The sequence below is a fragment of the Helianthus annuus genome, chromosome 5 (assembly GCF_002127325.2).
Source record: "Helianthus annuus cultivar XRQ/B chromosome 5, HanXRQr2.0-SUNRISE, whole genome shotgun sequence".
Lineage (NCBI taxonomy): Eukaryota > Viridiplantae > Streptophyta > Magnoliopsida > Asterales > Asteraceae > Helianthus > Helianthus annuus.
In genome coordinates this window covers 87,697,888-87,712,269 of record NC_035437.2, presented here as the reverse complement: position 1 = coordinate 87,712,269, position 14,382 = coordinate 87,697,888, and the positions used below count along the sequence as shown (strand labels likewise).

General features: G+C 42.0%; 1 protein-coding gene across 1 annotated transcript; it reads right to left on the bottom strand.

The window, feature by feature from the left end:
• Positions 1-10,486: 10,486 nt before the first annotated feature.
• LOC110943287 lies at positions 10,487-11,428 on the bottom strand. The gene has a single exon (XM_022185035.1). It carries the CDS (start codon positions 11,426-11,428, stop codon positions 10,487-10,489), a length of 942 nt encoding a protein of 313 aa, XP_022040727.1.
• Positions 11,429-14,382: the final 2,954 nt, after the last annotated feature.

Here is a 14,382-nt window from a genome sequence, read left to right as displayed (position 1 = left end):
AACTACTCGCTCGCTCTCGCATAAACGGAACGCAAACTCGAAACGCAGTTATTTACATATATTATATTATAGCACTAGTTATATATATTATTCTCTATGTGAATCGAGGCTCTAATACGCAACGTAACGCAATACTTAATACCTTGCTAAAATATTTAAAGTACTTGAACTAACTAACGCAACAAAACATACCTAACGAGCATCCTGTACGCGAAACGGAAACCTTTTACACCAAACCGGTAGCCTCGTACGAAGACACCCGGCTTCGTACGAAGGCAGGGCCTTCGCACAAGACCACCAGCCCTCTCCTATAAATACCTAGCCTCTCCTCATTCATTCTAACTTGCTGCCTTTTACTTCGAAACGCTGCCGAATTGCTGTCCGAATGTTTTCATGTAAGATTTATCATTTTTACATGAGTACACAACATTTTCCACTTCGATTTTCACAAGAATCACTACGTTTTCATCTAAACTCTTCTGTTTTCACATAAAAACAATCAACTTTTCACTTAACTTCTTCTTTTCTTCATCAATTCTTGCTTTTCGCACAAACCCTTCATCTTTTTCATCAAAACTTCTTCTTTCATCACTGATTTACGCTCAACCGAGTGGATTGGGACTAACTTCGGTTTCCCAAGTTAGAAATCTGTTGATTTCCCACTCAACAAGTGTTAAGTCTAGGTGAAAACCCTTCAAAACTCTTTTAAACTTGATTTTTACACCAAACTAGACCAAAAACGACATGTATTTTGTTCACTGAATAGTGGAACGAGGTATAGTCGAAACCAACTTGAATAGGACTCGGAAACACATCCGATTCAGGCGAAAACATAGAACCGAATGCCAAAAACAGCCACGTTTGTGAACTGGACTGTTCTGTGCGAAGCCAGCTTCGTACGAAGGCACTGCCTTCGTATGAAGGGACATGGCCTTGTACGAAGGCACTGCCTTCGTACGAAGGCACTAGTTTTACATAACTGTCGCAACCCCCGATCCCAAATCCCCGGGAACGGGCGGCCGCAAGCCAGTGTCGGTGGTATCACGTTATTGTATAATTTGGCAGCGGAAATTTTCATCAGGACCGTAGTTAGGAAATATTTTATCAGAGTAAACCACCACATTTTATAACATTAAACACATGGGTAAAACCCAAGTTTTCAGTATACACACTTTTATAGGAATAAATCCTATTTTATTTAACAAAACATCTATTTCTTTTTAGGTAACTTTATTGCCACTTTTCCAAGCATTCAGTGCTGTCCAGCTGGCTTCTATTTGGCTTTCACATTTTGTTACCTGAAACGCGTTTTAAAAACATTTTGTCAGTGGGAAATACTGGTGAGTGAATCCCAGTTTAATCAAGTTGAAATACCAATCATTTTACAGTATTGAGGGCGCATCCGCAATTACATTTGTTTCCAAGATATAACAATTAACATCAGTGGTACTGTCATACTCAACTTGTGGAATGTTACCACGCCAGTAACAAATTTTGTATACAAAACCCCAACATACCCACTATAATTGTATTCTTACAAATACTCAATAACTACTTCAAATATATTAAATTAAGTGAGGTTTTGTAAAAACGTTTAACAAAAAGAGGATTACTCACAAAAAGGTTTACACAAAAAGAAGGATCACTCACATTGCTGTCTTAGAGTTATCAGTAAGGATTTCCTGGGAATAATCTATAAATTACACAAATGCACGTGTGTTAGTATAATAACCCATTTTAACATTAGTAATACCCTCCCCGAGACGGCATTCCAACGACTACGTCGGGCAGAACCACGACAGCCGTTACGGAACCCTAGATCAATCGGGCAGAGTATCTAATACGTCTCCAGGGGTTATAATACTTACATCGTAGGAGAACCTCGCTATTTATGGGGGTATTTAGACTCGGGTATAATGCCCACTATTTAATTTTGAGAGAAAGAAAAGAAAGTTTGAACGATCGGAACTGAAGGCCGATGCTCACAATTTATAGGGCTGTAATCCGACTTTCTCGCGGCCCGCGTAAATGTACACAAGGGCTTACGCGGCCCGCGTACTAGCCTGGTGATGACTGTCGTAAGGGTCAATCAAAAACCTAAATAAGCTACGTAGATAGCGTAAGTAGGGTATCGTATCCACGGGGAATTTGTGGTCAGTGTCACGTTTCTATCTAAGAACTAACTTAACTAGATTGGGGGTTTTGTGAATTTGATTATAAAAACTAGGAAGCTAATTAATAAAGTTGTAATCAATACGAGAAAGAGTAACCTCTACCCGGAATCCCAATTACCCGTTTAACATCAAAACCTGCTTACCGATTCAAAACACCACATAGACATGGCCTCGGAATTAATGAATCTGATTAATTATCAAGGATAGTTTTTAAGATTCACTATGCCACCTAATAACCCGTTCAATTGTATCAACTACCCGCCAATTTACCAACCCGCTAACAACGCAAGAAAGTTGCCAATACGCTTAATAAACGACAAATAATTCAAACACAATGAACGTTTACCAAGAATCCAACACGAGTGGTCAAGCTGTACCAGTTATACGAATCCGTAAACAAGAACTAATGCAAAACAATGTAAAAGTTCATCCGAGTAGAAGTTACAAGCGAATTAGCCGCGCATCATGGTCATTGTTGCTTCAGGATTTGCCAGAAATTGATTAATCATCAACAAGTTGCTTGGAAGATGGAAGATGATGGAAAGTAATCGCCCAAAAGTGCTCCCAATTGTCGTCCGGCGGCTGCGTAATGAATTCCCCACGTTTTTTCTCGAACTAGGTTAAAAATCACAATTTTCCGCGCTGTACCACTTTCGCGCCACGTGACAGCTCACATAGACTCCCTCGCGTGGCGCGAAGAAGCTTATGCTGATTGATCGTTGACTTCCGCCTGTCGCGCCACGCGACACCTCGCATAGACTCCCTCGCGTGGCGCGAGGGAGCATGGTTTCCAGCATTTCCGCTTCCTCACTCCGTATTGCCTTGTAACACCCGTTTTCCAGCTTGTATGATCATTGTACTGCATTTACGCGCTGTTAAGCCTGAAAAACCCGACAACCAATAAGTACACAAAGTACTATGAATAAACACACTCTAATGCTTAAAACCGACACAAACTATACATAATACGACGTGTTTACACCCGCACATCACATCCCCACGCTTATCTTTTTTTCGTCCCCGAAAAAATTATTCGCAATGGAATCACAATCAAAACAAATGGCTTTCGATATATTCAATTATATTATTAGACAAATCTAACCACACGTTAACCAAGATTGTGAATATACGATCCACTTAAACCCAACCGCCGGTTTCCAAGCCCTTATTTTCGATCCGTTAAGTTCAAGTAATATATAGTTGTCTATGGATCCCACACTCAAAAGACTACAATTCCACCTATTCCCACTTCAGGCTTATGAGATTAAAAGATATTAAATCTACCGTCTTATATAAAAAATTCTTATGTTAGTCCGATTAAACTTTATGATGGAAGAATGGATGATATTGCGAGCTTACATGCTTTTGTATACGATCAGTTTAGCGGACATACGCCATACGAGTCACCATCCCCATGGTTAATGCCATAAACCTCCCGTTTTTTTTTTCTTTTTACATGTGCTCAGATGAATGGATGGATGGAATGATAATATTTTTTTTCGGGCGCCACACTGTTTCGGATTTGTTTTCACAAAAAGAAACAGGTGTGCCAGTTTAATCGGAGAAACTTATAAGTTTCTTACTTATGACGTACCTCTTATACCCTCCACAGTTTCAGTTTCACTATAGCTCCTAAGGCGGGAACCCACAAGACTCCTATTTTAAGTTATTTATATCAAGCCTAAGGAACCTTTCAACCGGCTGGGCCTACCCACATATCCTAAATTAGACGTGTGACCGATTTTTTTATTATCTCATATATATAGTAATCGAAAGGCCACTGATTTAATTACACCTATCATTTTCCATTTTGTGCGAAAACCTTAATGGGATATTTTCTATTTTTTCAATTTTTTTTTAAACGAACTAACTATGACACGACAACCTAAACTAGACAATAGTTTCCCCCTCCCCACACTTATTTCCTTCATTGTCCTCAATGAAGAAGGAAACTATGACTCAAACAAACTGAAAATAAAAATAGAAATAAAAAAAAATACAACAACAACAATTGGAACAGACTCCCCTGGTTTCCGTGCCGCTCTGCATCTGTCTAGTTCCATGCCTTCCAAAGCGCACTAGTGCTCCAACCACAGTTCCCAGCCAAATACCACTCATGACTAATTCTAGCAACATCACCAACATAATCATAGCATAATATATATATATATATATATCAGCCCAACCGGTTAACCCTTACACTTTTCCCCAAATGTGTCAAATATCAAGTTAAGTACAGACCATCATCAGCTAAAAACAAAATAACAGGGAAAAATACAAAAGATAACCAAAATCACCGGCGCTGATACTGCTAGAACCATCTACTCGTCATCCCCTCCAGACTCCTCATCACCCCCAGCAGCCTGCGGTGGTGGTAGGAACCAATCCGGCACCTTTATGTGCTGACGCTCCATAATGTATCTCAAGACGTCATTTTGAACCAGCAACATATCCCTCAACGACTCCAGTGTCACTGGTGCTGATGCAGGCGCACGTACCTGACGTTACGCACGAGGGTGCGCAGACGGGGGACGCTCGGACTGTAGACGCACTCTCTGTCTGTGAGGAGGACCCTGCTTTACCGCCTCCCAACGAAGCGGCTCATCCAAACAAATCATCTGCGCTCGACGCAGCTCTTCAATCCCAAACTCCACTGTAACTGGACCAGGAGTCAACAAACGCTCCTCATATATATCAGTAACCCCCAAATGCCTTGCCAACCTAGTCACATAAGTACCCAATGGCAACCTGGCTTGACCACCCTTTCGACGACCCTGTGCAAATGATGCTAACATCACTGTCGCCAAATTCACTTCTTTCCTAGTCATAATGCAGTACAAACAGAACAAATCATTCTGACTCACCTTATCTTCTCCACCCTTCCTACCCATGACTGTGCATGCGATGATCCTATGAATATATCTAACAAACGGGTCCCGAATCGAAGATGCCACCGCACGTGTCGACCATTCTGAGTCCGCTATCGTCAGCCAAAACTCAGCTAACTCTGCTTCCGTCACATGATAATCCTCTCGATTAACTGTAACTCCCCGTAACGATCTCCTAAAATCCACTACACTTGACTCCTCCCTGGTGTAAAACCCAATCGCCTCTGCGAACTGGGGAACACTCATTCTAAACGGTTGACGCCCCAACATAAACTGAACTGTATATGGTTGCATGAACCACTCAGGCGAGTACTTAAAAGTCGAATGAAACTCAACAGTGAGTTCTGCATACTGTGGCTCTGCGCACCGTATCGCCTCTAACCATCTACGTCCTAACAACCCTTCCAATCTCTCTCGCTGATCCATAGCATCAATCATTCCCCAATTCACGGTCCTGTGCTGAAATAACTCCATTTCCAAAAACTTTTCGCATCTCTCATATTCGTCGGTGCCCAACATGAACTGTAACAGTGTGTGATTTCGCAACTCCCGCTGATCAAGAGGCACTGCCACTGCATTAGGTTCCGGACGCTCCTCTGGCATCCTATATTGGACCGGTTGATTCTTTTTCGTTGCTTTGCGCTTGCGTTTTCCTCCTGCGCTTGATGCACCTTCGTCCGACATCCTGAAAACATGCAAAAATTCAAGTTATTCTAGTGCCGGTGACATTCGTAACCGTATAGCATTTCATTCGCGGTTACGAAGTCAATAACAAACAATGGTTTTTTTTTATATATTTTTTTTTAATTTATATTAATATACATGTATACACACTATGCCCCGACGAAACCACCTAGCTCGACTCCGCGCTCACTTACTTGCTTCGACACTACTCATCACCCTAACCGCTCCTAATACCTCAACGCCTAACAAACATTTACCGAATAGCACATCGACTTCATCGAACCTTTTTCCACACTTTATTTTCCCAACCTAGTGCGTGCACACCAACTATCCGCTCATGCCTAATTTCTACTCTCACAACTCTTCAACTCTTAACCACAGTACATCCCAACAAAAATGCTACTATATGTTTATCTTTTAACCACTAGCCAAACAACTTCCATTTGCAACTACACCTGCACGTTCAATGATTCCACATTCTATTTGCATCGTTTAAACATATCCCACGTCGCCTTTCACACTATTTCAGCCGAACAACAACCTAAATACCAGTTTTGATTTGTTTTTTTTTTCTATCAACTCAAAAACAACTTTCTCGCAATTACATTCAACACCTATTGTCAATCAACATTACAGCAGCCCCACAATTAACATAACTTGGACCTAAACTCAGCCTATCTTGACATGTCTAATGCCCTTTTCTGTGTATTCAAGCAAATCTTCCACTAATTACCTTCAATACCCCCTTTTGAACACACACCACTAACTACTGTCGCCCTCATGAATAGAATTCAACATATTATGTAAACAGTTAAAAGTTCAGAGCTTGCGTACCTGGTTCGTGATTTAACACTGAAATTGAGAAGACAAATAAGAATCTATTGCTCAATCAGATTTGAGACCGAGCTTGGTGGATGACCGGTCGTCTTCTATGGTTAATCGGAACTGGTGGGTGATCTCTCAAAGGCGAACAACAATCGGAGATGAAGAGTTGGTCGCCGACGGCGACGATGGTCGATGGTCGCTGAAGGAGGCGGTGGTGGGTGGTTCGGTTTAATCGGAGGTTCGGCAGCAATGGAGGTGAGGTGAGGATGGTTGCCGGTGACTGTGGGTAACCGGAGGTGGTGAGTGACGGAGATTATCACCGGCGGTTAGAGTTGAAGTGAGAGAGAACGACTATGGAGAAAGGGAATGAATGAGTTGTGAGAAGATAACTGACCTTTAGGTCAAACAAATTGGGGCCGGAAACACGAACCCTCGCGTGGCGCGCCAGGAATGTCAAGTTCTCGCGTGGCGCGAAGAAATATGTTTTCCAGTGAGTTTACCCTTTTTTATGGCTTCCATGCCTTAGAAAATTTTTCTAATTTTTCTTGTTTTCCTTTCCTTCACCCCCAAACGAATTTTTATGAAGATTTAGTAATAGAAACGTACCTGGGGCTCCTTTTCTGATAGTTTTCTTTTTCCGAATCATCTCATATCCTGAAATACTCCGAAACCATACCGAAAACAACCGAAAATTGTGCAAAAATGTTCCCAAAACTGATTTTCCGGCCGTAATTTTTATGTGATCATAAAATCTCTTCTCTTTGCAAATCACCTTGCCCTACCCCCCAAACGAGTGTGCGTTGCCCCCAACTGCACTAAAGCTTAACCAAACCACCCGAGCATCCCCACACTTGATTAACGGCACGGTTATACTCGAAAACTCACTAAAAATAGTCTAACTAACTACGAAAGCAAGAAAAATAATTACAAATGAGCCTTAGGCTGCCTCCTAAGAGCGCTAAGTTTTAGATCTTCAGCCAGATCGTACCTGTGCGATTACTCAACATACTCGCAGACTGTGCTCACGTATAGCACCTCCACGTTCTTCCCAGGACCATTAATTTCTCGAGCATTGAAGTACGGCTTCAGTCTGTGGCCGTTCACCATCTGGCGGATATGATCATCAAAGTCCTCAATCTCAAAATCACCGTGTTTTCCGACCTTCGTCACACGATAAGGCCCTGTCCACTTACTCTTCAGCTTTCCAGGGAACAGTTTCAACCTGGAATTGTATAACCACACAAGCTGGCCAACTGCAAACACTTTCGGCTTAATCTTCGCGTCGTGCACTTTCTTCATCTTATCCTTATATGCAGCAGCACAGTCGTACGCTTCATTCCTTATCTCTTCCAGTTCACCCAATGTCAATTGTCTCTCCTTACCTGCAGTATCATAATCAATGTTAATCTGTTTAACTGCCCAAAATGCACGATGTGCAATTTCAACCGGTAAGTGACATCCTTTTCCATAGACCAATCGATACGGTGTTGTTCCAATCGGTGTTTTGTACGCTGTACGATACGCCCACAAAGCATCGTCCAATTTATTGGACCAATCCTTGCGGTCGGCTCGCACAGTTTTTTGTAAAATTTCTTTAATTTGTCGATTAGAAACTTCGACTTGCCCACTCGTTTGAGGATGATACGGAGTGGCAATTCGATGATCAACACCATATCTCTTAAGGAGTTTGCCAAAGTTGAAATTCTTGAAATGAGACCCCCCATCACTTATGATCACACGAGGGACACCAAATCTCGAAAAAATGTTCGATTGAACGAACTTGCAAACAACCTTATGATCATTAGTCTTGGTGGCAATGGCCTCAACCCATTTGGACACATAATCCACTGCCACCAAGATGTAAAGATTTCCAAACGAATTCGGGAATGGGCCCATAAAGTCAATTCCCCATATGTCGAAGATATCGACAACGAGGATTGGCTGCATGGGCATCTCATCCCGTTTCGAAATGCTACCCATCTGTTGACATCGTAAACAATTCTTAGCATATTCAAACAAATCCCTAAACACCGTAGGCCAATATAGCCCACACGATAGCACTTTTCGTGCCGTTTTCTGTCCACTGAAATGTCCACCACATGCGGACTCGTGCACCAATGACAAAACTGATGGAATTTCTTCATCCTCAACACACTTCCGGATAATCTGATCAGCTCCAACTTTAAACAGATCCGGTTCATCCCATATATACTGCTTTGCTTGTGAAAGAAAGTGCGCCTTCCTAGATCTCGACCAATGGTCCGGAATGATACCTGAATGAGCATAATTAGCAAAGTTAGCAAACCATGGTTGAGTATCAATAGTAAGTAAATGCTCATCTGGAAAAGTTTCCAGAATGTCATGTTCAGGTCCTTCAATCTCATTCACCACTCGTGACAGGTGGTCCGCCACCACATTTTCGCTTCCCTTCTTATCTCGTATCTCCAAGTCAAATTCTTGCAATAAAAGGATCCATCTAATAAGCCTCGGCTTTGCGTCCTTTTTCTCCATGAGATACCTAATTGCAGAGTGATCAGAAAACACAATTACTTTACTACCACAAATATAAGATCTAAACTTGTCTAAAGCATAGACAACAGCAAGCAGCTCCTTTTTTGTGGTTGTGTAATTCAACTGAGCATCCGCGAGAGTCTTGCTCGCATAATAGATTGCCACCAGTTTCTTGTCAACTCTCTGTCCCAAAACTGCACCTATTGCATAGTCACTAGCATCGCACATTATTTCAAAAGGAAGTGACCAATCAGGGGATTGTAAGATAGGTGCTTCAACTAACTTTTGTTTTAGTGTCTCAAAAGATCTTTTACAATGCTTGTCAAAAACAAATGGGACATCTTTTAACAAATGATTACACAACGGTTTTGTGATAACTGAAAAGTTTTTAATGAACCGTCTGTAAAAACCGGCGTGTCCAAGAAAGGAACGGACGCCTTTTACACTTGTGGGTGGTGGTAAGGTTGAAATTACTTGAATTTTGGCGTGGTCCACTTCAATCCCCTTACTCGAGACAACGTGTCCCAACACGATGCCTTCCTGAACCATGAAATGGCTCTTTTCCCAACTTAATACCAGGTTTGTTTCAACACATCTTTTTAGCACTCGTGACAATTGTTCCAAACAGGCCTCAAAAGATGTGCCAAAGATTGAAAAATCATCCATAAAAATTTCCAAAGACTCCCCGACCATATCTGAAAAGATACTCATCATACACCTTTGGAAGGTGGCCGGGGCATTACACAGTCCAAACGGCATTCGCCTAAACGCAAAAGTACCGTAAGGACAAGTAAACGTAGTCTTTTGTTGATCATCAGGATGAATAGCAATCTGATTATAACCTGAATAACCATCAAGAAAACAGTAAAATTTCTGACCTGCGAGCTTTTCCACAATCTGATCAATAAAAGGAAGTGGGAAGTGATCCTTTGAAGTTGCAGCATTCAACTTTCTATAATCTATGCAAATTCTCCACCCGGTTACCGGCCGGGTGGCCACTTCCTTACCGTCTTCACCTGTAACAATCTGGATGCCCGCCTTTTTAGGCACCGTCTGTGTCGGACTCACCCAAGTACTGTCCGATATGGGATAGATGATCCCTGCATCCAGCCACTTTAAAACTTCCTTTTTCACAATTTCCCGCATGTTTGGGTTCAGTCTTCGTTGAGCATCTCGAGCCGGTTTTGCTCCCTCCTCCGTGATGATCTTGTGCATAACAATGGATGGACTAATCCCCTTGAGATTTGCGATTGTCCACCCAATTGCAGCCCGGTTGGCTATCAACACTTCCATCAAAGCTTTTTCCTGTTCAAGTGACAAATTGGAAGCAATAATTACCGGTAGGGTGTTGTTGTCGCCCACAAAAGCGTACTTCAAATGCTTTGGCAATGTCTTCAACTCGACTTATGGAGGTGACTCAAGTGATGGCTTCAATTGAGTGTCAATATGATCCGGTAAATTCTCGACTTGATGCGTCCAAGTCGGCTTCAATTCCTTGGCAGCCATCACCTCCAACTCTTCTTCCGCATATTCCAATTCCACCTCTATTTCCGCCAAATCCCTGTCACAAACAAAACACGTCTCTATAGTGCATTCCCCACTTTCGTGAGGATAACACCCGTCAATAATGTCCGCCATAAAGCATTCATCATTGACTAGAGAATCAGATGCTCGGGCAAAAGCATTTAATCGGACCTTACGATTTCCAAACGTGATGTCAACCGTACCATTTCTACAATCGATTAGTGCATTAGCGGTTGCTAAAAATGGTCTACCAAGTATGACATTAGGTTGTTTAGTATTTTCAATTTGCACGTAGTCTAAAACCAAAAAGTCAACTGGGTAATAAAACTCGTCAACTTTGACAATGACATCACGTAAGATCCCCCGGGGTAGTTTCAACATCAAGTCGGCCAACACCACGGTGGTGTCGGCTTGTTTCAATGGTCCGAAGTCGTATTGATCGTATAAACTTCCCGGTAAGATGCTAACACTTGCTCCCAAATCCAGCAAGGCTCGACTCATCTTAAATTCACCCACTTGAATGGGGATTAGAGGAGCACCTAGATCTCGGAGCTTTGGTGGAAGCTCACCCGACAAAACGGCACTAACTTTTTCGGTTAAAGCTATCTTTTTCGGAAATTTGTTGTGCCGTTTTTGGGTGCAAAGCTCTTTCAAATATTTTGCATATGCCGGAACCTGCTTGATTGCGTCTAATAACGGGAGATTAATTTTCACTTGTTTAAAAACTTCCCACATCTCGTCCTGTTGTGGGCCCCGTTTATTAACGACTTTTGTTTCCGAATTAATTAAAGCCTTAGGAAATGGTACGGTATTACCCTCCATACCCTTCTCCTTTTTATCACCCGTTTCAGTATCTATCACCCTATTATTTTCAAGATTTTCTTTTTTTATTCTTTTTAGGGCTAATAGGTTCCGGCTCCGCGTCGGACTCGTTTTCCTCATCAACCTCCTCCACAACACCTTCAACAAACTGTGGAGGAGTCCCAACCTGATTATCATAAACTTTCCCAGAACGAAGAATACTTACCTGATTAATTCTGGCGTTAGACGAACTCCCTTGATGCTGTGGATTCTTCGTGGTATCACTAGGTAATCGACTCGAATCTTTTCTCCCTTGTGCCATCTCGGTCGCCAGTTGGGCGACTTGCTTTTCCAATGCTTGATGAGATTTAGCTTGCACTTCTTGGTCTTTTTTCATTTGCTTCAACATTTCCATAATCTCCCGATTGGAGACCTCCTCGTTTGAAGTATTTGCCTTGCCTTGCTCCTGTTGTTGTTGATAACTTCTTTGGTTGCCCTTGTTGTAATTTCCTTGAAGGTAATTCTGATTATAATTCGATTGACGGTTCTGGTACGGCTGGCTTCCTTGATTCGGTACCTGAAAATGAGGATTCAATTGATTAGTATTACTATACCGAAAATTTGGATGATTACGCAAACCTGGATGATATGTGTTTGAATTCATATCATAATTCCTTTGCTCTCTATAAACCATGTTCACGTCCTCCTCAGCCGCTACAAACTGACCCGGACATGCATCCACCGTATGTCCCAAATCTCCACATGAATCACAAACTGGAAAGGTTTGCGTCGCATGCACTGCATCCCGTTCGCCCAAACCTTGAAATTTCGCTAACTGGCGTTCCAATGCCTCCTTTTCTCTCTCTAACTGAGCAACCCTTGCATTAGAGGCTCCTGTACTTGATGGTGCCACAATTGGATACTTTTTATTCCTATCCGACTGTGCCTGCCTCTTCGAATCTGCTGCAACAATATCCAAATAATCCCAATCTACATCCACATGATTTTTCAAAAATGTACCCCCAGTGATAGCCTTAATATCCCGTCTATCTTCATTGGAAATCCCATCGTGGAATGCAGTAATCAACTCCCATCTTTGAATACCGTGATGAGGACAATTACGGATCAATTGATTGAACCGTTTCCATGCCTCGTAAAGAAGCTCACCCGGTAATTGTTGGAACTCTCTAATTGCTAATCTCCCCGTTTTAGTTCTTTGCGGGGTATAGTACTCATCCAAAAATTGTTGTTGCAGCTCTTGCCATGTATAAATGCTAGTGATGCGTGTTAGTGTATATATGTTTTTAGATATATATTTGAGCCCTTTTTACACTTTTAGCCAAGTTTTAAATTTATAAAACACGATATTTACTAACACTAAACACACATATGGGCAAGTGCACCCATCGTGGACGTAGTATAGTGTTGGTAAGATACCGAGGTCGTCCAAGGACACAAGAGCTTTTAATACCGGTTTATCCTCAACGTCTAATCAAATCAAAAAGGTTAGAAAAATGTTTTAAACTAAAAAAAATAAAAACTAACTAAATGCTGAAAATAAAAATAAAATAAAAACAGATAGACAAGATGAATCACTTGGTTCCGACACGTGTATTAGTATAACCTTTGATTATTTTCGCACTTTTGCACTTGTTTAAGAGATTATCTTAGTTATTGTAGTAGGCCCCTCTTTTGAAGGCGACGTTACCCTCAACCCAGTAGTTTGAGTCAGCAAGGATACAATCCTAAAGGGTCGGATTATTGAAAGATAATGAATTAAGTTATTAATGCAAATTATGGTAGGCCCCGCTTTTGGCGGCGACGTTACCCTCGGCTAAGTAGTCTGAGTCAGCAGGGATACAGTCCTAAATAGCCGGGTTATAGTATTAATAGTAGTTAACTTATGAGGGGGTCAAAGAGTTTGGATCCCCGCCATCCAATACCTATGGGCATTGAAGGAGATCCTACTAAATTTGACCCAGGTCCCAAGCAGGACCTCTAAACGCTGAACAAGGGCAAGACCCTTACCAAACCGTTCCCTTAACCCCCGACCAGGTAGCCAACATACCTCCATATAGACCGTGGAGATATGAATGGTGAAAATCTTTTATTTTATATAGACAGTAAAATAACGCCAAGACACCACGGACAAACGATAAGGAAAGATCACCTTCAACATAAGTAACTAGTTATTAAAGTCATTAATACAAAACCAAATAAAAAGTGCAAAAGATTAAAAATAAAAAGTATTATACTAAACACTTGTCTTCACCAAGTGATGTAAGAGACTTAGGCAACCATGGCCTTGATTGTCAAGAACTCTTACGATCAATCTTGGATCCCGAGACGACTCACACACTCTACGATGGACAATGGATGATGGTGGTGGATGATGGTGTTATGGTGGTGGTGGGTGGTGGATGAAGTGTGAGAGAGGTGGTGTGCCAAGGGATGAGAGAGAATGAAGCCAAGCTCCTCTATTTATAGGCTGAACAGAAGGCTGGACACGGCCCCGTGTCCGCTGGACACGGCCCCGTGCCCGCCTGACACTCTCTCTCCTCATTAATTGTAATTGCGAATTACAATTAATGCGCCTGCTGTACTTTCACCACGCCCCCGTGCTCGCTGGACACGGCCCCGTGGTGGGCAATGGAAGCTTCTACTGGTTTGTCTTTTCTGCTGCTTCCTGGGCACGCCCCCGTGTTCGCTGGACACGGGGCGTGTTCAGACTCTGTTTCCATCTTTTTGCCTTGGGAGGTGCCGTTGAGGGTCCGGGCAGTCCACTTTTGTTCCTTTTCTTGTATTTATGGTAGAATTAGTGGTCTTTTTGCTTCTTTTGTGATTTTGAGCTCATTTCATCCTGAAAATACAAAAGGAAGACAAAAACACTCTTTTTCCAACATTAGTACTTAAAAAGGGTTAGTTTTATGCCTTAATTGATGTGTTTTATATGTTGCATTTTACACACATCAAAT

Coding starts and splice junctions, on each gene's coding strand:
- LOC110943287 (XM_022185035.1), bottom strand. CDS start 11,428: ATGGAGGGTAATACCGTACCATTTCCTAAGGCTTTAATTAATTCGGAA.